General features: G+C 46.2%; 1 protein-coding gene across 1 annotated transcript in view; it reads left to right on the top strand.

The window, feature by feature from the left end:
• The first annotated feature begins 677 nt into the window (after positions 1-677).
• Fat4 (FAT atypical cadherin 4) overlaps positions 678-26,238 on the top strand; it is a 136,411-nt gene continuing 110,850 nt past the window's right edge. Inside the window, exon 1 of the mRNA XM_087899519.1 lies at positions 678-7,078. Coding sequence (XP_087755645.1) covers positions 1,904-7,078 — 5,175 coding nt within the window. The 5' untranslated portion in view covers positions 678-1,903. The remainder of the gene's footprint in view (positions 7,079-26,238) is intronic.

The raw sequence follows: 26,238 nt of genomic DNA, 5'->3' as shown, positions 1-26,238 counted from the left end.
AACTACTGGCAACGAGGCCTCGGTGTCCTCTGGACCTGAGGGATAGCGGCTTGAGGCGCAAGTTCACTAGTGGGGAAGACCTGGGGATCTGCGAGGTCCCGTGGGCAGCAGCTTGCTCCCGCACTGCCCTGGCGAGGGCACGAAATGGTTAAAGCACAGCAGCGGCGCGCATTCCCAGACAGGCTTTGCCTAATCCTTCCTCCCGCGTTAACAGACCCTCGCCCCCAGCCTTTCTTTCATTTTCCTCGACCCCCTCCACCGAATTATTACCAGCCTAACAGCCTAATGTCACCCCCAGCTCCGGCCACTAAACTTATTTATTTCCAAACCTGACCCCACCCCCATCTATTCCGCGGCTGCCTCTTGCTGTGATTGCGCCGACGCCGGCCAAGATTTGACCAAAAGGGAAAATAAATAAATAGAAAGGAGTTGGGGTGGGGTGGTCGCCCCCTTCTTTGCGCCTCCGCCGCGGGGCTCGCCCACCGCCCGCCCACAGCCTCGGAGGCCGCGGTGACGAGCGTCGCCCCAGCCAGTGGCGGCGGGAGGCGAGGGCGGCGGGGACTCCAGGCGGGGCTGTGGCCAATGGGCTGTAGCGGGGCAGGGCCCGCGGGTGACAGGACCAGAACAGGGGAGTGGCGGCCACTGGAGTCCCGGAGCATCGAGGGGCGAGCAAAGTTTCTCAGTCCTGCTCGCGATCGCGGACAGCCCTCCCCCTCCGTGTGTGCGCGCGTGTGTGTGAGTGCGTGTGTGCGCGCAGCGGGGAAGGGGCGGGGAGAGTACGAGGGACCCGGAGAGGCAGCGGGGGACTCGCCCGGCTCCAGATTCGCGGCGGTGCCACCTCCGAGCCCTGGCTGCGAAGGAGCGCGCCCACCCGGCGCCCCGTGCAGCTGCACCGCACCTCCGCGTACCCATCCTCCGCGGAGACCGCGACGGAGGGACCCACCCCTCCCCAAACACAAAGCCTAGCGGATTACAAAGTGAAACTGACCCGGGACAATAAAAATAGAGATACCAGGACAAGGGCGAGGCTCTTTCGAGGGCGCTGGTGCCCGCTGACGCCCGGGGAAGAACCCTTGGCATGGTGAGGGGAGGGGACTCGGGGAACCAGCACTGTTGCTGCTGCTCCTGGCCGACCCGCGCGACGCCGAGGAGGAAGGGGAACCCGCGCTCTGTGGATGTACAAATGATGCCGGCGCGGAGGTGAAGGATGCGGAAAGGCGCCTGCGGCAGCCTGGACTGGACCTCGGGCTCCGAGCAGCGGTGGGCGGAAAGACATCCAGGGTTACCCGCAAGGGGACAGAGTTGAGGGCTGCTGGAGACGCGGTGGGCACGCGGTGCCCCGGGTGCCTCCGCTGCGAAGGGAAGGAGCCCGATCCAGAGACGACCTTCCCAGCTCCCTCGGAGTGAAACCCTAGAGGAGTCTGCACCGCCAGTTTCGCGTTCGTCCGGCATCCCTGCTCAGTCTCCGGGGTGCAGAGGTTCTGCACCCCTTGGCTCTGTCCTGTTTGGCATCAAGCTCCGGGTAAGTTCTAAAGTTTTTGGAGGGACGTGCATGCAGTGAGTGACTCCTCGGGTCCCCGAAATCCAGGCCTCATCTCGCAACTCTTCTCCGCGGTCTGGACGCTCAGACTTGAATTTCCAATCCAAGTGTCTGGAGGCCTTGAAACTTTCTCGGGAGAGTCCAGGGATGCCCCGCCGCCTGTCGCCTCATCCTCCCCTGCGCTGCGCGTCTCACCGGCCACCGGGAGCCTTCTCTTGAGCGTCTTCCCCTGGCTCACTCTTCTGAACTTCAGAGATCTCCGGCCAAACTGGCTTTTGACTGGCGCCACTCAGAAGCCCTCCGGACCATCCCGTTTCCTTCACCTTGCTTCTCTTCCTCTCGCGGTTCCTGGAAACCAGGACCATGAACTTGGCCGCAGACCCGGCTCCCGGCCGCAGGCGGCTCCCGCTACTCTCTCCGTCCCTGTGCCAGCTACTGCGAGTCTGGGGGTTGCTGTCTCTGCTCCCAGGCCCAGCCCGAGTACAAGCGGCCGAACAGCGTCAGGTGTTCCAGGTGATGGAAGAGCAGCCTCCAGGGACTCTGGTGGGCACCATCCCAACGCGCCCGGGTTTCACCTACCGGCTCAGCGAAAGCCACGCCCTGTTCGCTATTAACAGCAGCACCGGAGCGCTGTACACCACCGCCACCATCGACCGCGAGAGCCTGCCCAGCGACGTAGTCAACCTGGTGGTCCTTTCCAGCGCGCCCACCTACCCTACCGAGGTGCGGGTGTTGGTGCGTGACCTCAACGACAATGCCCCAGTCTTCCCGGATCCCTCGATCGTTGTCACCTTCAAGGAGGACAGTGGCAGCGGGCGTCAGGTCATTCTGGACACCGCCACGGACTCTGACATCGGCTCCAACGGCGTGGACCACCGCTCTTACCGCATCGTCCGCGGCAACGAGGCGGGTCGCTTTCGCCTGGACATTACCTTGAACCCCAGTGGCGAGGGTGCATTCCTGCACCTGGTGTCCAAGGGTGGGCTGGACCGCGAGGTCACACCTCAGTACCAGCTCCTGGTGGAGGTGGAGGACAAGGGTGAGCCAAAGCGGCGGGGTTACCTTCAGGTCAATGTGACTGTACAGGACATTAACGACAATCCCCCGGTGTTTGGCAGTTCCCACTACCAGGCGGGGGTGCCCGAGGACGCGGCTGTGGGCTCGAGTGTCCTGCAGGTGGCGGCGGCGGACGCGGACGAGGGTACCAATGCGGACATCCGTTACCGGCTGCAGGACGAGGGAACCCCTTTCCAGATGGACCCGGAGACGGGACTCATCACCGTGCGAGAGCCGCTAGACTTCGAGGCCCGGCGACAATATTCGCTGACAGTGCAGGCCACGGACCGGGGTGTGCCCTCGCTCACCGGGCGTGCCGAAGCGCTCATCCAGCTGCTGGATGTCAACGACAACGACCCTGTAGTGAAGTTTCGCTACTTCCCCGCCACCTCGCGCTATGCTTCGGTGGATGAGAATGCGCAGGTGGGTACCGTGGTTGCTCTGCTCACCGTGACGGACGCGGACTCCCCGGCAGCCAACGGAAACATCTCAGTACAGATTCTCGGGGGCAATGAGCAACGCCACTTTGAGGTACAGAGGAGCAAGGTGCCCAACCTGAGTCTCATCAAGGTGGCCAGTGCCCTGGACCGCGAGCGAATCCCTTCCTACAACCTCACAGTCTCGGTCTCGGATAACTCCGGGGCGCCCCCTACCGCCGAGGTTCAGGCGCGCTCCTCCGTGGCCAGCTTGGTCATTTTCGTCAATGACATCAATGATCACCCTCCGGTCTTTGCACAGCAAGTGTACAGAGTGAACCTGAGCGAGGAGGCGCCTCCGGGGAGCTATGTGAGTGGGGTGTCTGCCACTGACGGAGACTCTGGTCTCAACGCTAACCTGCGTTACAGCATCGTCTCTGGCAATGGGTTGGGCTGGTTCCACATTAGTGAGCACAGTGGCCTGGTGACCACCAGTGCTGCAGGGGGCCTTGACCGCGAACTTGCCTCCCAGATTGTAATGAATATCAGTGCCCGAGACCAGGGGGTCCACCCCAAGGTGTCCTATGCCCAGCTCGTGGTAACTGTCTTGGACGTCAATGACGAAAAGCCCGTGTTTAGCCAGCCTGAAGGCTATGAGGTATCTGTGGTTGAGAATGCTCCAGCTGGGACGGAGCTGTTGGTTATAGGGGCAACCGATGGGGATCTGAGCGACAATGGGACGGTGCGCTTCTCCCTGCAAGAGGCCGAGGGTGACCAAAGGCTCTTCCGCCTGGATCCTGTATCTGGGAGACTGACTACTACCTCCTCCCTAGACAGAGAGGAGCAAGCCTTCTACTGTCTGTTGATTCTAGCGACAGACCTGGGCTCCCCTCCCCAGTCGTCTACAGCTCAGGTGAATGTCAGCCTTCTGGATATCAATGACAACAGCCCCGTGTTCTACCCAGTCCAATACTTTGCTCATATTCAGGAGAATGAGCCTGGAGGTAGCTATGTGACTACAGTGTCTGCTACCGACCCGGACATGGGTCCCAATGGAACTGTTCAGTACAGTATTTCAGCTGGGGACAGGTCGAGGTTTCAGATTAATGCTAAGAGTGGGGTTATTTCTACAAGGATGGCCCTAGACAGAGAAGAGAAAACAGCCTACCAGCTGCAAATAGTGGCTACTGATGGGGGCAATCTACAGTCCCCGAACCAGGCCATAGTAACAGTCACGGTGCTAGATACACAAGACAACCCACCCGTATTCAGCCAGGCTGCTTACAGCTTCGTGGTCTTTGAGAACGTGGCTCTAGGGTACCACGTGGGCAGTGTTTCTGCAACCACCATGGACCTCAATGCCAACATCAGCTATCTCATCACTACTGGGGACCAGAGAGGTACGTTTGCTGTGAATCCCGTCACAGGGCAGCTGACCACCGCCAGCATGATCGACAGGGAAGAACAGTCTTTCTATCAGCTGAGAGTAGTGGCCAGTGGGGGCGCCGTGGCGGGAGACACCGTGGTTAACATCACCGTGAAAGATTTGAATGATAACGCCCCCCACTTCCTCCAGGCAGTAGAGAGCATAAATGCGGTGGAGAATTGGCAGGCAGGACACAGCATCTTCCAGGCCAAAGCTGTGGACCCCGATGAGGGTGTCAACGGCAGGGTGCTCTATAGTCTGAAGCAGAACCCCAAGAACCTATTCACTATCGATGAGCAGAATGGTAGCATCAGTCTCCTGGGTGCCCTGGATGTCCACACGGGCTCCTACCAGATAGAAATCTTGGCCTCTGATATGGGGGTCCCCCAGCTCTCCTCCAGTATCATTCTGACAGTTTACGTCCATGATGTAAATGACAACCCACCAGTGTTTGACCAGATTTCCTATGAGGTCACCCTTTCTGAGTCCGAGCCCGTGAATTCTCGGTTTTTTAAAGTGCAAGCTTCCGATAAAGATTCTGGGGCAAATGGGGAAATAGCCTATACGATCGCAGATGGGAACACTGGCGATGCCTTTGGCATATTTCCAGATGGCCAGTTGTACATAAAAAGTGAATTGGACCGTGAACTTCAGGAGAGATATGTGTTAGTGGTTGTCGCCTCTGACCGGGCAGTGGAGCCCCTAAGTGCTACTGTGAATGTCACTGTGATTTTAGAGGATGTGAATGACAATAGGCCTTTGTTTAATAGCACCAATTACACATTTTACTTTGAAGAAGAGCAGAGAGCCGGGTCATTTGTAGGCAAAGTCAGTGCTGTGGACAAAGACTTCGGGCCGAATGGGGAAGTAAGGTACAGTTTTGAGGTCGTCCAGCCTGATTTTGAGTTGCATGCTGTCAGTGGGGAAATCACCAGCACCCACAAGTTTGACAGGGAATCACTCATGAGGAGACGGGGCACAGCGGTGTTCAGCTTCATGGTGATAGCCACAGATCAGGGTCTCCCTCAGCCTCTCAAGGACCAGGCCACTGTGCATGTCTACATGAAGGACATCAATGACAATGCCCCCAAGTTTCTAAAAGACTTCTACCAAGCTACAGTATCAGAGACGGCGACCAATCTGACTCAAGTTTTACGGGTGTCTGCCTCAGACGTGGATGAAGGCAGTAACGGCCTCATTCACTACTCTATTCTCAAAGGGAATGAAGAAAGACAGTTTGCTATAGACAGGTTCTCTGGTCAGGTGACTCTCATAGGCAAGTTAGACTATGAAGCGACCCCGGCCTATTCCCTCCTCATCCAGGCAGTGGATTCAGGGGCCATCTCCCTCAACTCAACCTGCACACTCAGCATTGATATTTTGGATGAAAATGACAATACTCCCTCTTTTCCAAAGTCAACGCTGTTTGTGGATGTCTTGGAAAACATGAGGATTGGTGAACTTGTGTCCTCCGTTACCGCCACTGATTCTGACTCGGGTGCCAATGCAGACTTACACTACACCATCACAGGATCAAACAACCACGGAACTTTCAGCATTAGTCCAAACACTGGGAGTATCTTTCTTGCCAAGAAGTTGGACTTTGAGACGCAGTCTTTATATAAATTGAATATAACAGCGAAAGACCAAGGGCGGCCTCCTCGGTCATCCACCATGTCAGTGGTGATCCATGTGAGGGACTTCAATGACAACCCCCCGAGCTTTCCTCCGGGAGACATTTTTAAGTCTATAGTGGAGAACATCCCTCTTGGCACATCTGTTATTTCCGTGACAGCCCATGACCCGGATGCCGACATCAATGGGCAGCTGTCTTACGCCATCATCCAACAGATGCCCCGCGGCAACCACTTCAGCATAGACGAAGTCAAAGGGACCATCTACACCAGTGCTGAGATAGACCGCGAGTTTGCCAATCTCTTTGAGCTAACCGTGAAAGCCAACGACCAGGCAGTGCCGATAGAAACCAGGCGGTACGCTTTAAAAAATGTGACTATTTTGGTGACAGACCTCAATGACAATGTCCCAATGTTTATATCCCAAAATGCCCTGGCTGCAGACCCCTCAGCCACGATCGGCTCTGTCTTGACTACCATCATGGCTGCAGACCCCGATGAAGGTGCTAATGGCGAGGTCGAATATGAGATAGTGAACGGGGACACAGACACCTTCACTGTGGATCGCTACAGTGGAGACCTTCGTGTGACTTCCGCCTTGGTCCCTTCGCAGCTCATCTACAACCTCATCGTGTCAGCCACAGACCTGGGCCCCGAGAGGAGGAAGTCAACCACGGAACTGACCGTCATCCTCCAGGGCCTTGACGGGCCTGTTTTCACACAGAACAAGTACATAACCATCCTGAAGGAAGGGGAGCCCATTGGTACCAATGTCATATCCATAGAAGCAGCTAGCCCCAGAGGGTCAGAAGCTCCGGTGGAGTATTACATTGTTTCTGTTCACTGTGAAGAAAAGACTGTTGGACGTCTCTTTACCATTGGACGGCAGACTGGTATCATTCAAACGGCAGCCATTTTGGACCGGGAGCAGGGGGCGTGTCTCTACCTGGTGGATGTTTATGCCATTGAGAAGTCATCTGCCTTTCCCAGGACACAGAGAGCAGAGGTGAGAGCTTGGGTTCCTTTATTATTTGCTCTGGGTGGCATGTATTTATGTATATATATATATATATATATATATATATATATATATATATATATATATATATATGTCTTTGCTATTGTGCTTACTCTCTATGATTTAACTGTGTTTTTGTGGCTGCTTTTATAAACAGGGACAACTTGAAAAATGTTGTCACCTACTGACAGTTTCAGAAAAATGCAGCTCTCATTCAGGCTGCAATAAATAATGAATTTTTTAAAACTTCAATAACCCTTACCTGCAATCATGATTGTAAGGCTACTGGACAAAGCATTTGCCATTTGCAGAAGTGATTAAAGCCCCTTTGTATGGACAAACCTAGATTTCTCTCAGCAAAGAAATTAGCTGGGGGATGGGCAGTCTCAGAGTTAAATCCCCGTTCCAAGGTGAAGGGTTTTGCTAGGTCTCTGAGTGGGTTAGGTTTCTGAGTTGGGTTTTGCTGGAGCCTGCGTGGCAGTTTACGTTAGGACAGTACTGACTTCCCCATCCTCAGAAAGCTTGGCAGATCATAGGCACTGAGTAATCTCAACGTGGTGAGCCAAGTTTGTGGAGAGTCCTGATTTCTTCTGCCTGAGGGGCTTGCAAACTACCTCCTGGCACGGAGGAAATGCTGCTCTTTCTTCCTAAGCTAACTCGGGTAGCTATGAACAGTTAGACCCGAAGTTCTGCTCTAAGTCTTGGAATAAAAGTGCACTGCTGTTAGGTGCACTGGTCCTGTCTCCAGGTGGGGAAGGCTGCCCTGTGCCAGAGTCAGTCCCCAGCCCATCCTCCAGAGGCACAGGCTGAACTGTCACCTCCACCCATCCTGCTATCATTGATTGACATCTTCTTATTTAAGCTCCTTCATTCCAGGGCTGTGTGAGAATTGCCAAGAATGGATACAGCTACCTTCTAGAATGTTGGATTGATGTTTCCTGAGTCCCCCCCCACCCCCACTGCTGCTTCCCACTCTCTTCAGAGATGTCCTAGCATCTGCCCCTCAGGCAAAAACTCAAAATATCAAATGTGGTTTCTCATGCCTGGCAAGGATCCAAATACAACATGGTGGTGAAATTGAGGCTGTTGTGTTTATTTACTTGCTTTCTCCTTGGGGGAGACCAAGGATGCTTTCATTTTGAGTGCTTGTTTTTGTTATTACCTTCTGGAATCCCCTGTGATTATTTAAGTGTGTGTGTGTGTGTGTGTGTGCGTGTGTGTGTGTGTGTGTGTGTGATCACTAGCTCTGTGCACCCTACTGGTGGACTCAGGGGGCATTAGCGCTCATTAGAAATATAATTCCCAATGGTGATGTAATTGTAAATGAATTTCAATTTTTCCTTGCACACCTTTGCCTGAGAGACTTCAGGGACAAATTGTCTCCTTTCATCTACTTACTTCTCTAAAGATCTTAACATCGGTGGTCTTTGGTTTGGATCAGGTCATGATTTATGCATAAATCATTATTGGATTTGAGTTTATTCCGTCTCTCACTTTCTTCTCTGTTGTTACTTCTGAGATGAACAGCCTCGATTAGTTTAAAAACCAAAATATTTACTGAAGGCTGGCAATTAAGTCTCTCTGGATAATGGCTGCATTCGTTAAACAGATGATGTAATTAGGCGTTTATTTCACTCAACTGCCTTTATTAGAGGGGAGCAGAGCATGGGAGGAATGCTCCTGGGTGCCACTAGAAGACCCATCATGCCTGCGATTTACCCATTCCATAGGGGAAGACGGACTTGCCATAAATCTGCCAGACAGTGATGTCTCTGAAAGAGGCACGAAGACTAAAAATAATTATTGCAAATAACTTTTGTTAGGAATGGGGACAGCATGCCCACTGTGTCTTTATCCTCAGTTAACATTAGTATGAAAATTATTCTTTCAGACTTTCTGTGTCCTTTGCATTGACAAACCAAAGGAGAATCGATCTGAGGACTGGTGTGTGTGTGTGTGTGTGTGTGTATGTATGTATACGAGAGAGAAATGTACACTTATACAGGTACACACACACACACACACACACACCCACAAGCATGTGCACCCATGCATCAGGATACCCTCAGTATACTAAAAGTGCTGAAGTTGTAAACCAACATTGAGTTCCCAAGTTACAGCCACTCCTGAAATTTAAACCAAATGTTTTATTTGTTATGCTCAAAGAGCACTGAAAGCAGTAGTTTGGAGGTAAAATTTCATGTTATTCTTGATTATGTTTCCTCAACATATAGACTAAGCTGATTTTTTTTCAGTTGCTCAGTTGGCTAGTTATGATTCTGCAATGAGAAGCCATAGAGTGTCGATGGCAGAGGTGACTTTTGTACTGTTCCTTTCCAGGTTCTTTTTAATGCATTTGTCTGACCTGATAGGGATCTGGGCTACTTGCTTGGAACTCAGGCCAGTGTCACACATTCTGTGTGATGAGAGGGTCAGGGGTGAAGATGGGAGATTGGCCTGTGTTCTGTGGGTACAGAAGATAAACCTTTGGTATTGTTCACTTTGGACACTTGACAAGGAACACATACATTCTTTCATTCCACCTGTCAAAGCTAAAGCTTGAATGCTTTAGCTAAGACAGGAATGCCTCCAAAAGCTGTCTACTGTAATACGTCAATTAATTGATTAATTAATTTTAATTAAAATTCATTAAAATTTAGAAGTCTGTTTTATTTACAGACTTGCAGCATTGGGTCTCCACCAGACACCATGATGACCAGGGACTTTGCTATATTGATCCTCTTTATTCCAGAGTCTCATTTATTACCCAGCATGTGGTAGGTGCTGCAAGCTTGTTACTGCTGAGTACCATGGGAAGAAAGAACCAAGATCAGAACAACACAGCTCCTTTGAGGAATGAGTCCATGAAAAGCTGTGGATAAACTTGACCTGTTAGTTGAACAAGGGCAGAGAATAGGAATTACCTCTGTTCTACAGACAAAATTAGGATTGTCAGAAATTCAAAAGAACAGGGGGAATGAAGGGTGGTCTGGCACAGTGTTACTGTGTGAGTGGAAGGGGGGCTGCAGCTGGCCAGGGTCACATAGGCTGCTTTCCAATCCACTGGCCTCTGGATCCCCTTATGCTCCTCTGAAACTCCCCAAGGGCCTCCTGGTTAAGGGTGTGCCTTAACTATCTTTCTTTATTAGTTGTGGTGGCTTGAATGAGAAATGTCCCCCATGGGCACCAGTATTTTCTAGCTTTCAGGGGGTGGAGCTTTGCTAGATGAATACTGGAGAAGGCTTTGAGAGCTTATGGCCTTGATCCATTACGAGTTTGCGTCTCAGCTTCCTGTTTGTGGTTGAGATGTGATCTCTCAGCTTCCTATTCCTTAATTTGCTGCCATGCCTGTCCATCATGGTGGACTTTTATCCCTGTAGAACCATAAGCCAAGGTCAACAACGCTTTTGTCTGTAAGTCGCTTTCAGTACTGGTATTCTATCTCAGCCACAGAAAAGTAACTGAGGGACCCATTTTAACGAAACAAAAAACAAAAAGGTTGCTGATTTATTAACATTACATGAAATATAATGTTCTTTTTTGTTTAAAGATGTTACATGTTCAAACTTGAAAATTTGAAGTGATATCTCACATTTAAAAATTCTCTTTGGCCATGACTTACAGAATACAGTAGAAGCCTCAAGCTTTTGTTTTGTTTTGTTTTTGTTTGTTTGTTTGTTTGTTTTCCAGTTAAAATATCTGACATTATTCCAATTCTCAAACAAGTAGGTTTTATTTTGGGTAATGGAAAAGTATTTGGTTTGGTCCCCTGTTCAGGTAATCATTGATTTTACTATCCGGAAAGACATTGCACTGGGACTTCTTGGCAAGATATCAGGAAATCAGTCAGCAGATTTACCTGTGTAGTTACATACAAATCTATGCTCTCTTTTGCCTTCCAAATGGATCGTTGCCTATTTAAGATGTGTCTATCAGCTGTACGCAAGTCATAAAAAAACTGGTGTAAGTGATGGAGATTTTGTCAGAAGGGATCTTTATGGAAGGTCATTTTATGAATTTCAAATATACTTGTTTTAAATGATGAATAGATGAATGTTCTAAAGAACATGTTTGTGTGTACATGAGTGTGTTTTTGTGTGTGCATGTATGTGTATGTGCTTAAGTGTGATATGTGTGATAGTGTGATGTATGTATATATATATATATATGTATGCAGGTATGTATATGTGTATATGGATATATGTATGTCTTCATACATATGTATGCATGTGTGTCTATTGTGATGTAGTCAAGCCTTGCTACTCTGTCAGTTTATTATATATCACAGTTATTTTCATGATGATTGTCCATAGCTCACATATCCTTTACACGTTCATAAATACATTGTATCATCAGCAATTGTGATTGCCTTGCTTCATATTAAGTCTCTTGAAATATGTTCCTTTTAATGGCAGTGGTGTAGCGGTGACCCATATCTGACCACTTCCGCTCTAAATACTCCAGACTCCATGATCTCTTCTCTTACACTGTACTCTTCTCTTACACATCTGAGTGAGGTACACAGACCAAGTGGCATCAGTGTGCGTGACGATTTTCCTCAGCCCCTCCCCTGCCAGTCTCATGCACACACCTGCAGATCTCAGGACTCACTATTTTGACAGCCATGTGGTATCACAGCACACACATCACGTGTTCTTTACCTTGCCATCCACTGATGCTCACATGGGTTGACTTGTTTGATATTCTCACCGCCATACAGTGCTCAGTCAACATGGCTGTAGATTTGTCTCTCCAAGGCCTGCATTTCCTCCTATCTGGACACATTCAGTGATGGGTTACTGTATCCTGTGACACTTTTTTCTTTAATATTTGTTTATGAATTTTCTAATATTTTCGATGATGGAGCCACTATTTTGCATTCCGCTGCTACAGTTCAAATTTTGTTGACTTGGTGCCTATGGCGTCTCGACTGAGGTCTTGTGGAACCCTGGAGAGCTGCAGCTTAGTAGGGGGGCATTAGGATATTCAGGACATCTTTAAAGGAGGCCAGTGCCCGTGATCCCTTCCTCTTCCTCCTTCTTCTCTGCCTCTTGATGCAGCCAGTTCACTCCACCATGCCCTTCTAACCCAATCAGTTGCCTTACCGTAACTGGCCCAAATCAAGGATGCCAGTGGGTCATGAACCATCGCCTCCAAAACCGTAGTCCACAATAAACCCTTTATCCTTATAAACTGATCTTCCGAGGGATTTTGTTATAGTCCTGGGAAGCTGATTAACCCACATGCACAGGTGCATGTGAATAAAATTCTTGCAGCCTTCGCAGCGCTAGCCTGGTCTGGGTGGCAATAGTTCTAAAGGGGGTGGGGTGTTGCTGGCGTGAAGAGTGACATGGAGGATCATGTTTGCCTGAGGCTCTCTGATGTCGAATATTCGTTACAGACCTGTTGATCATCTCTTCATCTATCTTCTTCTGGAACTGTTGGGTCTTCTATTCATGATTTAACTTTGTTCTTCATTTTGATACTGTGACATGTTTCAGTTTCTCAAATGTTTCCACAGCTAACCCCTGTCGGATTCATCCTTTGTGGCTGTTTTCCAGTCTAGAGATTTTTCTCTCACGGTGTTGGTTGTTTCTGTCACCCTGAAGCTTTTTAGTCTGATTTGTATGTGCCTATTTATTTTATTTTTTTTATCATCTGTACTTTCGAGCTTTTAATAAAAGAATGCATGACCACTATTTTGGAAGGAAGTACACTGGGGAAAGTGTTTTATATTGTTGTTCATAATGAGGCCTGTCCTTTCATCTTTAGTCCATTTCCACATGATGAGGAGCGAAGGCCTAGCTTGGTTCACACTGCAAGTACGTAAGGATCTTTCCCAGCACCGTCCAGGGACGACCCTGTCCTCCTCCGTGAGGTGTTCTTGCAGCCATTTGTCATTGAGGTCAGCCCATCAGCAGTGTGTGACTTTGCCTCTGCACTTACTGTCCCCGTCCAGCGACATGACCTCTGTTGTTATGGCAACCCACAGCGTTTGACTCGCAGAAAACTCTTTACATGCATCGACTCCCAACCGGCCTGGGGATGGTTAGAAATTATTCATACTTCAAAATTTTACTTGTTAGCTCAAAATCTACCCCAACATTGTCAGTTAATTTGCTTGAGGTGTCACGTTCCCTTCGTTCGTGATCAACATGAGTAGTTTCTCTCAGGGGCTCTCTGTAGTGGAAATGCCCTTCCCCAGATGGGCTTCCCAGGCTCATAGCTCCGTCAGCCCGAGCCTTATTTTACACAACCCCAGACCTCAGCCGGGTGCAGAGCACTGGTTCTCTGTGTACATGTCATCCCGTGTAACACAGATACTAATAAGACATTGAGACCGGAATCTTCATTTACTGCAACCAATAATTGTGCTGTATTCTAAAGAACACTTTTCGCATTTTGGTGAAACAGCCATCCAGGTTTACTGTGAGTACCAGGGTGACCCTGATGCTGACCTCTGACCTCATCCAAGTGAACATATCCAGATAAATACCTATATACCAGGCCAACCCCTACATACATGCTTGGACTGTTTAGTTAGGACTAGATTGAGCTTCAGCAATTGGATCATCTGTTAATCTTCACAGTGAAGGCCTATTGATGACAAAGAGAAGATGGGGATGCTGAGTGCTCGACAGGAAGTTAAGAACTGATTTCATTCCAGGCAGTTTAGAGTTAGAGTTGGCTCCCGTTAGATGAGATGACTCAACATGCTAGACCTGGGCCTGATTAAGAAGAACTAAAGCACCCGAGATGAGTATTAATGGCAGAGGTGGGAACAGTCTGGTGTTTCTGAATTTTAGTGACTGGCAGATGCAGACTTCTCCTTCAGGAGAGGAATAACTGGCAAATGGCAGGGGCCAATGTAGATCTGAATGTTCCTTAAAGTAGCCCCCAAATAGAATATGATGATATTTCCATTTCTTTGGGAGAGGTAGGGGGAAAGTTTCAAGGCAGGGTTTCTCTGTGTAACTTTGATTATTCTGAAACTCACTCTGTAGACCACACTGGCCTCAAACTCACTGAGATCTGCCTGCCTCTGCCTCCTGAGTACTGGGATTAAATGCGTGTGCCACCATGGCCCATGATGATATTTTATCATGGCAGATTTTCAGTAATCTGTGTAAGAGTGGCCCATGGAAGGAGAGCGGAATACAGACAATGAAGATAAGTGGGAAGAATTATTTCATAAATCTCCATTATAAAATATTCTCAGATGAGATAGAAGTGTGACTCAGAAGGTTAAAGTGCCTTCTTCTTACCCTATTACCTGAATTAGATGCCAAAGAGGGCAGAGGGAACCAGTTCCAGGATTGTCTCTGACTTACACACACACACACACACACACACACACACACACACACACACACACATACAGACACACACACTGTGGTACACCTGTCCCCAACTACTAATTATTGCAATAATAACAATGATAATACATATGTAATGACCTATTAGCCATATACTCCTATTGTACAAAGCGTGGGATTCCCCCCTTCCCCATGATAGAATTAGATAATGAAGTCATGATGATAAACAGGGATCCAATTGGCAGATAATTTCAATATGGTCAAGATCTGGCTCTAGGCCTTGCTCCTGAATTTAAGAAACACACTGAGTAAAACTAAAGAAGATTCCAGTTTAAGGAGAGATCAGGAACTGCTTAGAAATGCATAGGGCAGTGGAGTGACCGTAGCCTATGAATTTGTCCCCAACGGTGCTCACCCCTGCAACTTACTTTAAGAATTACTTGTTCTTTCTCATTCTTGTAGATATACGATTTGAACTGTGTAAAACCTCCCCATTGTTCTAAGGATTTCCACTCTGTTGGTGGGAAAAGAAACCTCAGAGTTGCCCCTAGGTGCTGCCTACGGGCAGGAGGACTTTAGGGTTCTGATAACTTTGCTGAGGGGAGTCAGTAGTTCAACATGACCTCTTCCTGTCCAATTGAGCTTAGGTAGGAGTGGCTTCTATTCTTCCGGTTACACACTCAGCTTTTTAAAATGATTTGTTTATTTTTATTTTCTATGGCTAAGTATCATGTCTGCATACTAATGCAAATATATGCATTTATATGCAAAAAATGTATGCCGCACATATGGAGACCCAAGAGGGCAGGAGATCCTCTGGCGCTGGAGTTATAGGTGGTTGTGAACCTATGTGTGGGTGCCGGGAACTGAACAGAGGTTCTCTGTGAGAGCAGCAAGTAACAGCTAAGCCGCCTCCTCAGACCTACTGACTATTTATAAATTTTTATTAGATTTTATTTACTGTGCATGTCTGCATCTCTGTCTCTCAATCTCTTTCTCTCTCTGTGTGTGCGTGCGCACGCATGCTCATATGTCCATCTGTTTGTGTATATGTGTCCACCCATAGATCAGTGGGCATGAGTCAGGTGTCACTTCCTCTTTTTCCTTCCCATCGTGTGGGTTCTGGGTATTGAATTCAGGTCACTAGTCTTGGCAGCAAATGCCTTTACCCCCGAGACATCTCAGTGTCTGCCGACTCATTTTTTTCTAAATGTCCCTTTCAGAATGTGCCCTGAATGAGTTGTCTCTACTGCCCACTTTTGTTCTGTCTACTGCCAGTGTCATTTCTACCAGACCTGAACAAAGGAACAGCCTTTGATGAAACTGGTTTTATCTAGGTGGCCATGATGGGGCCCCACCCCCACTCGTCATGTAGTCATTGGAGGTGCTCGTCATATTTAATCTCCCCAAAGTCTGTAGCCCTCGGCATTCCAAACTATGAAATCCTTCACTCAGGGTCCATGTCACTAAAACCTGTAACTTTTTTATCTTGTCCCTCTTTTGTCTCTTAGACTAACCCTCACACCACTCCCAGCTTCTCTCTTTCTCACACCTTGACCATGGTAAATCATGGAAGAAGAGAGCCTCTGGTGCTGGTTTGTGAAGGGAGAGAGATCCCCAGGGGCTCTCTTGGGCTTGTTCCCTCTCAGTACCGGGAGAAGGTTTTTGTCAGGGTTTTTCACAGTGGCTCTCCAGACTGTCACAGGGACCCTGATGAAGGAGGGTTTCAGAAAAACTGGAGCTTAATCCACAGAGGAGCTTCATTTTTTTTTTTGTTTTATGAAGCATCAGGCAGTGGTTAAAATACTTGATATTGTCTCTAGCCATCTGCGGCCCATCTTGTTTCTAAAGCTAACGCTGTACGCTAACAGAACCACCGAAGGCACGAGGCTGTTTCAAAGATGGGACATGATTTCAAACGTCACAAATGATCAGGGTAACTGCTGCATCCACTCATCCCCTGGAGAATGTCTGACCTACTGGGGCAGAGTGACAGGCTAGCTAGAGGAACGGAGTGAGGATGGGAGAGAGGCCAGGCTTCAAGGGCTACGAGGACTTTGCAGCCTCAGTTGGAATGATAGCCAGATTGGCAGTGATTGGCAGTCTGTCCATATGACAGATGTGACTGGCAGAGGTGTCACGGAGTGGAAGTGACTGCCTTCCCAGCCTGCAGTCAGTACAGCCTCCGAGCTACAGCCCGAGACTCCAGCAGGCCTACGAGCCCCACAAAGTCTTCTCAAATGAACGCAGAGTTGAACTTGAAGCAGGAAATTTGACTGTGAAAATGTGACTCACGGACAATACTTCTTGCTCCTCTCTCCTTCCATGAAACTGTCACGGTCCCAACTGCTCCCAAGGCATTATTTACACTCAAGAAAAATGGAAGTAACCTTCCTTGTACAAGACATTTCTGAATTTTCCATAGAATCTTTAGGTATTTACTGCGTTTCGTGTTCTGGAGAAGCTGTATGTCTTTAAATTTAAAAGTATATTAAATATTGTCCTGCTTATTTTAAATTTACAGCAATTTTCCGATTTGTGACATTTTTACTAGAAGTAGCGTATAAAACGAGGCCCACAGTTTATCCTTCGCTTTAATGATAGTTTTAAGTGTGATTATGTGATATGTGTGTATAGTAATGGAGCTTTGAACCATAATTGCCGCTGGACGTTGCTGAACTGCTTCTGTGCCCCTGGCAGAGCAGTAGGAGCCACTCAGAATCCTGCTAGAGCTACAAAAAGTTGAGTCATTGTCTTCTTTTTAAGATAGTGTATTAAATCACCCACTCAACCCATTAAAATAGCCATTCATGTTTGTGTCTAAGTGGGCCAGGGCTGCCTGTGTTGCAAAGCCAGCTTACTGTTTTATTACCCTGCATAATAAAATACAGAAATTATCTTTCCGTTGAGGTCGTAATTAGTTGGAAGTAAGTAATGAATCTTTAGTGTCCTGAGCCCAGGGCCTGGCAAACTGAGAGTGCCACTTGACCCCTGGCTTATTGAGACATGAAGGATGTGTGAGAGCAGTTTTTCTTCACGGGATAAGATGGCTTGGGGCGCAAGGGTTATTCTAGCTTTCTAAAAACTTGGGTAGAACCAGCGCAGACAGCTGGTGTGATAGAGGCGGCCATCCCTGTATCTTCTTTGTGTAGAAGCATAGATGGCTGGATATGGTATAGGCGGCCATCCCTGTATCCTCTCTGTGTAGAAGCACAGACAGATGATATGGTATAGGTGGCCATCCCTGTATCCTCTCTGTGTAGAAGCATAGACAGATGATGTGGTAGAGGCAGCCATCCCTGTATCCTCTCTGTGTAGAAGCACAGACAGATGATGTGGTAGAGGCAGCCATCCCTGTATCCTCTCTGTGTAGAAGCACAGACAGATGATATGGTATAGGTGGCCATCCCTGTATCCTCTCTGTGTAGAAGCATAGACAGATGATGTGGTAGAGGCAGCCATCCCTGTATCCTCTCTGTGTAGAAGCACAGACAGATGATGTGGTAGAGGCAGCCATCCCTGTATCCTCTCTGTGTAGAAGCACAGACAGATGATATGGTATAGGCGGCCATCCCTGTATCCTCTCTGTGTAGAAGCACAGACAGATGATGTGGTAGAGGCGGCCATCCCTGTATTCTCTCTGTGTAGAAGCACAGACAGATGATGTGGTAGAGGCAGCCATCCCTGTATCCTCTCTGTGTAGAAGCACAGACAGATGATGTGGTAGAGACAGCCATCCCTGTATCCTCTCTGTGTAGAAGCACAGACAGATGATGTGGTAGAGGCAGCCATTCCTGTACCCTCTTTTCTATGTCTAAGTGCAGACAGCTGATGAGGTATATGTGGCCATCCCTGTATCCTCTTCTGTGTGTACCAGCACAGATGGCTGATGTGATGGAGGCAACCATCCTTGTCACCTCTTCTGGGTGTATCTGTGGAGTTCATCAATGCCTTTATAGTTATGAAAAATGTTTGTCATTCAGCATCCAAGAGCAGATACCCTAAATAAATCACTTTTGTTTAAACATGGCGGTAGATGCTGGGTTGGGAGGTGGTGCTGGGGGTGAGCTGTAGCCACACAGGAGAAGGGTGACTGTGTGGGACAGAAGTTTGCCACACTTGCCGAGTGTTAACTTCATCACATTGCGCCCTTAACTTTTTAGTTCATCTCATGCTCCTGTCTTAGAGACTGTTTGAAGGAGACACCCAAGCAGACCCCTGGGGGTCAGCGGCCAGGCATCCCAGCCTCCTAACTCCAACCTAAGTATGAAAGTCTATCTCAAAAACCCAATGTGGATTACACTCGAGAAACAAAGCTGACATTGACCTCTGACCTCCATAGCTCTTAAATATGAATTCTCTCTCTGTCTCTCTCTGTCTCTGTCTCTCTCTTTCTCTCTCCCCCCCCACATACTCACATACACACAAATGAAAAATATTTTTTAAAAGTGACCTAAACACATTCTATTGGTTGCTAGAACATGAGACAAACTGTAACTAACTGGGGAAATGAAACCACAGTTTAAATTTTATCTTTGTAAGTATGGTATTTCCTAAACTCAATTTTTTCATCCTCTATGAATGAATTTGATATGCGTTTCAATTTTGGGAGAGCTACTCTATTGTTTCTGATATTACATATGGAAATACACTGCATTTTGAAGTTTTACAGTCAACAGAATTTGAGATTTATTTCTCTATATAGAATATAAATAATAAATAAATAAAATATATAAATATATTTATATATTTCATACACACACACACACACACATATATATATATATACACATACATACATATGTGAGTTCTCTGTCTTCACATATACCTTCATTCCTCAAGAGGGAATTGGATCCCGTTATAGATGGTTCTGAATGGCCACATGATTGCTGAGATTTGAACTCATAACTTCTGCAGGAGCAAACAGTGCTCCTAACAAGCTATCTCTCCAGGCCCCTGGTCAACAGAATTTGAAAAGAGGAGTAACTTGTTCAAAGTCTTACCTGCAGTGGGAACCTCAGGCAGATGCTCAGCCTCTTCCAGTCTTGTCCCTTTGTCTCTGAGGGGAAAACACAATGCAAACTTTCACTAAGCCTTGAGAGGCAATGCATCTCACAGTAGTATGCATTGTTCTTGAAGGTTGCTTGGCTTACCGTTGAGGTTCCTGCATTTGACTATTTACTCCTTGTGTGGTCCAGAAGGCAATGATTTCACAAAAATGTAAACAACCACTGGTCAGGGAAATAGCTACTGTTCACGCAGGGGTGGTGGCAACACATCCAAGGACACTGTGTGGATGGGGAGAGACCAAGCATTTAAATTTCAGGGAGTTATTAAGAATGCACATTAAAACATCCTTATGGTAATTTTCTTCATTACTTGAAGTCCAGCACAAAAATAACATTTAAATGACACTGAGTATCAAGTGAGCAGGAGGGCAAAGCTCAAAACAGAAAGGATTTTGGCTAAGAGACCAAAGTGAATCCTGTTGTAAGAATATTGTTTTTTGCAGACATTTACTTTAGGTAACAAACAAAATCTGTTTTGTACTTTTTATGTCGCAAACCCAGATGAACATTCTTTAGTTTATAGACTTTATGGATACCTGTTTGGTGACGAAGACCTTTCGAGGTTCACTCCATCTAGGGGTAAGCCCTTTTGAGTTTCACTCCATCTAGGGGTTGCTATAAAATATTGAAAGGGACATTGAATTTTCAGCGACTGTGTCATGAAGGAGACTTCAGGCCATGTTCAGGCTCTAAAGACCTTTGTTTTAGTTTGCTCTCTTACAGGAATATTTCCTAACAGTAAATCTTCAAATCCTCTCATCTGATGGCTGCACACTGCAGTTTCTACGTTCTGTTTCTATGAAGAGTTATGGTGGAAAGTGTTCATTCTGTTTCCGGTTTTCTCATTCTGGTGCCCTTTTTCTTTGGTGCTGTTGTGGAAGAAATGAAGCAAGAGTCTTCTTCTTTGTTTGTTTATTTTGTTGTCAAAACAACTGCTCTAGAAATAACAAGTCCAGTGTGCAGTGACCCCGAAGGCAGGCTGGACACCTACTGTACTGAACAGTCTTTATTGCTAACTTGACACAACCCAGAGTTACCAGGGAAAAGGGAACCTTTACTAATGAACATATGAGACTGGCCTATGGGCCTGTCTATGGCACAGTCTTGATTGATGACTGATGTGGGAGAGCCCAGCCCACTGTGGGTGGCACCATCCGTAGACAGAAGGTCTTGCACTATATAAGAAAGCCAGCGAGCTGAGCACGAGCCAGGAAGCAAAGCAATAAGTACCTTTCTTGCAGTTTCTGTTGGAATTCATGCTCTGACTTCACTCAGTGATGAACTGGTACCTGGGAGTGTAAGCTGAATAAACCATTCCCTTTCAATATTTCTTTTGTTTATTGTGTTTTATCACACCAATAAAAGCAGACTCAAGTATTCCATTTCATACAGAAGTTATGAGCAGCCACAACCACAGGAGCACATTGGTTTGGATAGACTTGGAATCAAGTTCATTTGTTGCTAAAACCTTTGTTCTTTCTAATACACTTTTGTGCTCTTAATTGTTATGCATTATCATAAATTGTCACATGACAATGCCAGGAAAGATGAAGCCTCAAGGAATATGCCAACAATGATTGACAGCACTGGGACTGGCCCATGTCAGGTTTTGTTTGTAGTTTAGTGAAGATTCGCTGGTTTTTAAATCAGAAAATATGTTCAACCAACATTTCTGCGGAGTTAATAATGCTCGCCTTCAGAGACCATGAATGTAACACATTAAATGAAGCATTAATTCGTTGTAAACAAAAGTATAAAATATAAATCAACACAGTGAGGGAGAATGTCAAGCTCAAGGCTTGCCGGGGCTTCAAAGGGAGGACTGTGTCCAAAAAGCAAAACAAAGAGAGAAGAGGAAGGCCATGCTTAGAAAACAGAAATTTTGTATTTTCTCTGGGTCGCGTTTATAGTTAGCTGAATGGAATTTGGATGTTAAGCTGACTTTGAAAGGGATTTTCTACCATGGCTATACCTAAGCGTGTCTCCTAATTAAACGCTCAGACATGAATGAGTTGGGTTTTGAATTCTAGCAGTGGTAGTGGGAGAAGGAGAGTTTAACTTCAGCAGGCTATCTGCTAGTGAACACAGACTTATTAGTGGTGGAGGAGACGATAAGGAACCTAACTGTAAATGGATTCGTGTCATGCAGACATGTGGCAAAAGACACATCCGTGACATCAGAAAAGGCCTAAGGCGATGAACCCAGAAGTTGTGCAGGTACAGCCAAACACACAGGTGTAGATGCCAGCCCGTGGGTGATTGGCCAGTAGCTTTCAGGCATGTGTGGTAGACATAATCGCAGGAAGTACTCAGTGCCATGGTATGTTCACCTCATAGTGACCAGGAAATGAACAGAAGGGCCACTTCCTCATATTCTCTTAGGACACTCAGTCAATATCTGAGACCCCCTACTAGTTCTCAGTTCTTATACTTTCCTCTGCTTTCCCATCTCCTCAAGCTAAGGGCCAAGAGTTGGACTGTTGACTTCAGACCTAGGAAATCTAGACAAGAAATACAGACTGTCTGAGGCGGCGCAGAGTAAAGAGAGAAGGAAGTGCTGTGTGTAGCTGCCTCTGCGCAGGGCTGCCTCTCTGCAGTCTGTAACTTAGTGGTTGGCTCCTTTCAGAAGTTTACTCCCTATTGCTGGTTTGAGGAACAAGATGAGCACAACCAGGAGTGTCACCTGTAACAGATTTCCTCATCCCAGTCTTCAGACAGAGCCAATGTAGAGAGTTTCCCAGGGTTGTTTCGGCAGAGCGTGAAAACCACTTAAGATTTCCAGTGTTGTAGTCAGGTGGAGATAGAGACAGGAGGATGTTGGCGGTACTCCTAACCTTGGCCTTGGGTTCTATTCTACTGGTCTGTAAGCAATAAACAGAGTCTACTTGTCTGTAAGCAATAAACGGAGACTTCAGAACCGGAGGGGCTATATTAGAGTCTTATTCTCGTTTTAATTGTGACCTTTTGGTCCTCCATCTCACTCTTTTTCATTCCTGGAATGCTGTGGCATCTAGCAGTCTAACTACAAATCCACACCTGCAATATACAGGAAGTCTATTGTCAGAAAACCTAGAAGACTGCTATATTGGGTGGTGTCGTCAGTTGATTTCATTGACTCATTATTATGAATCCTACTTAAGCTTTTAGTGTTTGTGGTTGTCAACTTGACCCAAGTGGGAAGAGGGACCTTTCCTGAGGAATTACTTCATCGGTCTGGCCTTGGGCATATCGGCGGCTCATTTTCTTAACTGCTAATTGATGTAGGAAGGCCCAGCCCACTGTGGGTAGTGCTAACCCCCCTAGTCCGGCAATCCTGGCCTGTATAAGAGAGGCAACTGAACAAGCAGGAAGGAACAAGCCAGGAACATTTTTTCCTACAAGGTGTCTGCTTCAGGCACTGTTGACCTACCTCAGGGATGAGCTGTTCCTGCATGTTTAAACCAAATAAACCCTTCCTTCCCAAGTTGCTTTTAGTCAGAATTACAGAAGCAGAAAGCAAATTAGGGCACTGTTAGATTTAGATAGGGATTTCCTGAATTATTTGACCTGTGTGAAATGAAATTGTTTCTATAATGTAATATCTGTTAGAAGATGCCTGTCTTTGTTCTTCTGCATTTTTAAATAATTTAATAAGAAAACATCATCATGTAATTAAGTGGGCACCGGCTTCATTCAAGAGGTTTTCTCCTACACCCAGGTCTAGGCTGTTGTCCCTTCTAATGCCTGTCCTTCCCTTCTTGTTTGAGTCCAGGCCTAATTCTGTGCCATTGCAATTGCTTCCCCCTTTCTCTTCTTCCTGTATGAAATCAGGTCCACCCTGTGCTACTATAATCTCTGCTCTCCAGAAACCCTTCTTCTTCCAGAGGCCCTGGTCACTTGACTCTTTAGATACCATATTTGTAGAGTTCACTCAGGAAATGCAATTACATACTGATTTTTTACATCATTTCCAGTTATACTAGCAGGTACTAAGCAATTACTACACACTTATTGAATATGACCAATGAGCAATAATAAGCTACTATCCCGGAGGGCAATATATACTAGCATTCAGTAACAACAGATGGCTGCTCATGCTTCTTCATTGAAACTTAAAATGATGCTTAGAAAGAAGTTCGGTTGTTGGCACTGTCTTACAGATGGCGGAACGGGAAACACAGGAAGGATAAAATAGTTGCACAATACTAGGGCTGGACCAGGGTGAGGTTTGAGCTGTCGCTCTAGACAGCTGTGCATTCTGACTATAGTTTCTTCTAACTATGCCAGAAACATGCTTAGCTGGTATTTTTATTGTAATTTGCATACATTGCTATTGATTTTCTTTGTATGTGTCTGTAACATAGGTTAGAAAATATCATTTTATTTTAGAACGAGCGATAAACAAAAACGATTGAGACGCAGAAGTCTGCTTTTAGTCAAGGGAATGTGGGAAACGGTCACGAAAATCCTGATTTATAAAAGGACTGGAACTTAACAAAATACTTTTCTCAATTTTTTAAAATCAAGTCTCTTAGCCTTTAATCTATATGTTCATTAATATATTCAATATAAATTAAGGAAAATTTAAAGTTTAGAAAAATATTTGACTCTTATATGCAAATGTTTTAATTTGATTCATTCTCAAATATTACTATTCATGAGAATTCCTTTTGTGGACATTCATTTGTAATGTAAATTATTCTCTAAAGTTAAGGAAAATCCTTGGGATAGAAAATGTGAATCAGAACTCAAGAGGTGACGAAGAGATGGAAATAGCACATGGGCACCTTAGCAAAGATCCTCTTACAGAGAGAATAGCACATTTGCCAATGCCAAAGGGTAGCTCCGAGGGCAGCCAGCCTGGCTCTGAAAGACCAGCATCAGCACTGACAGGAGTGACAGCGAATTGGAAGCAAGCTGTAGCCAGGTTCGGGTGTCAATAACAGCTGCACCCGTTGTGTGGGGGCAGCAATAATAGCTGGCACCAGCGGTGTGGGGGAGAGTAATACGGGAGCAGTAATGGTGCGGGAGCTGCTGCAGAAGGAGCAGTTGTGGCATTATGGATACAGCAGCAGCAGCCGCAGTTGCTGCAGGCGCTCTAGCGTATTATGAAGGACAGCCGAGGCAGAAATGTGGGGCCAGGGGAGCAGTGACTGCAGAAGCTTTCACAGGACACCAGCCCGGGAACTTAACCATGCAGGAGCATAAAGAGCTGGAGCAGGAAGATAGATACCAGCGGAGAGCTGCTTTTTCTGATGTAAATGCCGTTCTAAACTCCTGCAGGATTTCGGCGTCAGTGGACCAGTTATTGCAAGTGCCTGTTGTCACAGTTGTTTCTGATGTATAAGGCGAGCTTAGCTGAGGAAAGCAGAGAGCAGGAGGTGAGAAAGGTACCCTGTTCCCAGCACAGGAAACAAGGAAGGCCCCGTAAGCCGCCAGAGCAGAGCATGTACGATGGACTGAAATCAAAGCTTTCCTTGCGCTCATTAAAAATGCCACTTTAAGTCCTTCTGGAGTGAGCTAATGTATGCAAATGGTTTCACTGTGTGGGATGGTGGGACGTACAAGTTGTTTTTAAAGCACGCGAGGTGCCCTTAGAAAGTCACTATCTGGAATTTTTCGAAGATTACAATTTGAAACGGACATGGGAGACGGAGGGTTGTACTGTCTGTGACTTTGAAATGAAGATTGCTGTAGAGTCTCAAACGCTCCCAGTCCTAGCAAAACCGTAAGACGGCAAGGTCTGTTCAAAAGGAAGTTGGTTGGTGATGGGGTGGAGCTTGAAAAAGAACTTACCGGAATCGATCTTATCCTCAGATGAGTTTTAAAGTTTGTACCAATGTGCTTTGGGATTCCCTTATATTCTTTCCCATCTAAAGACTATCCCTTACGTAGATAATAGGATAGAGTGGCCTGCAACCGTCAATGCACAAGCAGTAGCTTTTAATGTAAAGTCTGCACGGACAGAGGAAAGGAACACTTGAGAAGAAGCCGCATTCAGCATAATTGAAACGTGGTTAGCCATCTGGGCGCTCGGAGCAATACAAAGACATTTGGTATTTTAAGTAGAGGATTTGGAATTAAAGCTGGGTTCTTTTGTGTCTTTCAAGAACATTGATTTATTGAGACGATGCATGGCTTTCCATCATACATGAAAGATTAATGACCTTCTAAACGCCCTTTCATTCATTTTATAAAATGTTCAATACAGTCAAGCAAAAAGAAATCTTTGGGGGTATGTAAACCAAAGTGACAGAAAATCTCCGAAGTATTTTGCTCCCTCATTCACCAAATGGTGTAAAACGTAAGTTTTTCTCTAGCAAAAAAAAACAAAAACAAAAACAAAACCACAAATACAACAACAACAACAACAACAGCAAAAACCCAAAAAACCCCCAAACCCCAAACCGTGGTTATTATGAATGTTGGCCAAATAATGAATAAATAGATTTATGATTATATCAGTATTATACTAAGTTTATAAAATAAATTTCTTCTTTTTGTTTTGTTTTTCAAGACAAAACTTCCAGTAAATCTAATGATTAGTCTATGAACTTCAACATTTTCATAATGGTACCTGGGATTGGAGAATTTAAGACATAGAGTTTGACACAATTTTATGTGAATGAATCCATTTAAGATATTTCATGAGTAAAAATTTTTTTAGGCTTGAATGATTCTGAATCACATTTCCAATGATTCTAAACTAAATTTTATAATATAAAATATGATTATTTAGAGATCTTATTGTACTAACTTTTGGTGTTTTAATTATTGAGGGTTA

Source organism: Myodes glareolus, chromosome 20 (genome assembly GCF_982192425.1).
Source record: "Myodes glareolus chromosome 20, mMyoGla1.1, whole genome shotgun sequence".
In the NCBI taxonomy this organism is placed as follows: Eukaryota; Metazoa; Chordata; class Mammalia; order Rodentia; family Cricetidae; genus Myodes; species Myodes glareolus.
Note: the sequence above shows the minus strand (reverse complement) of the source record. Positions and strands in the feature narration are given on the sequence as shown.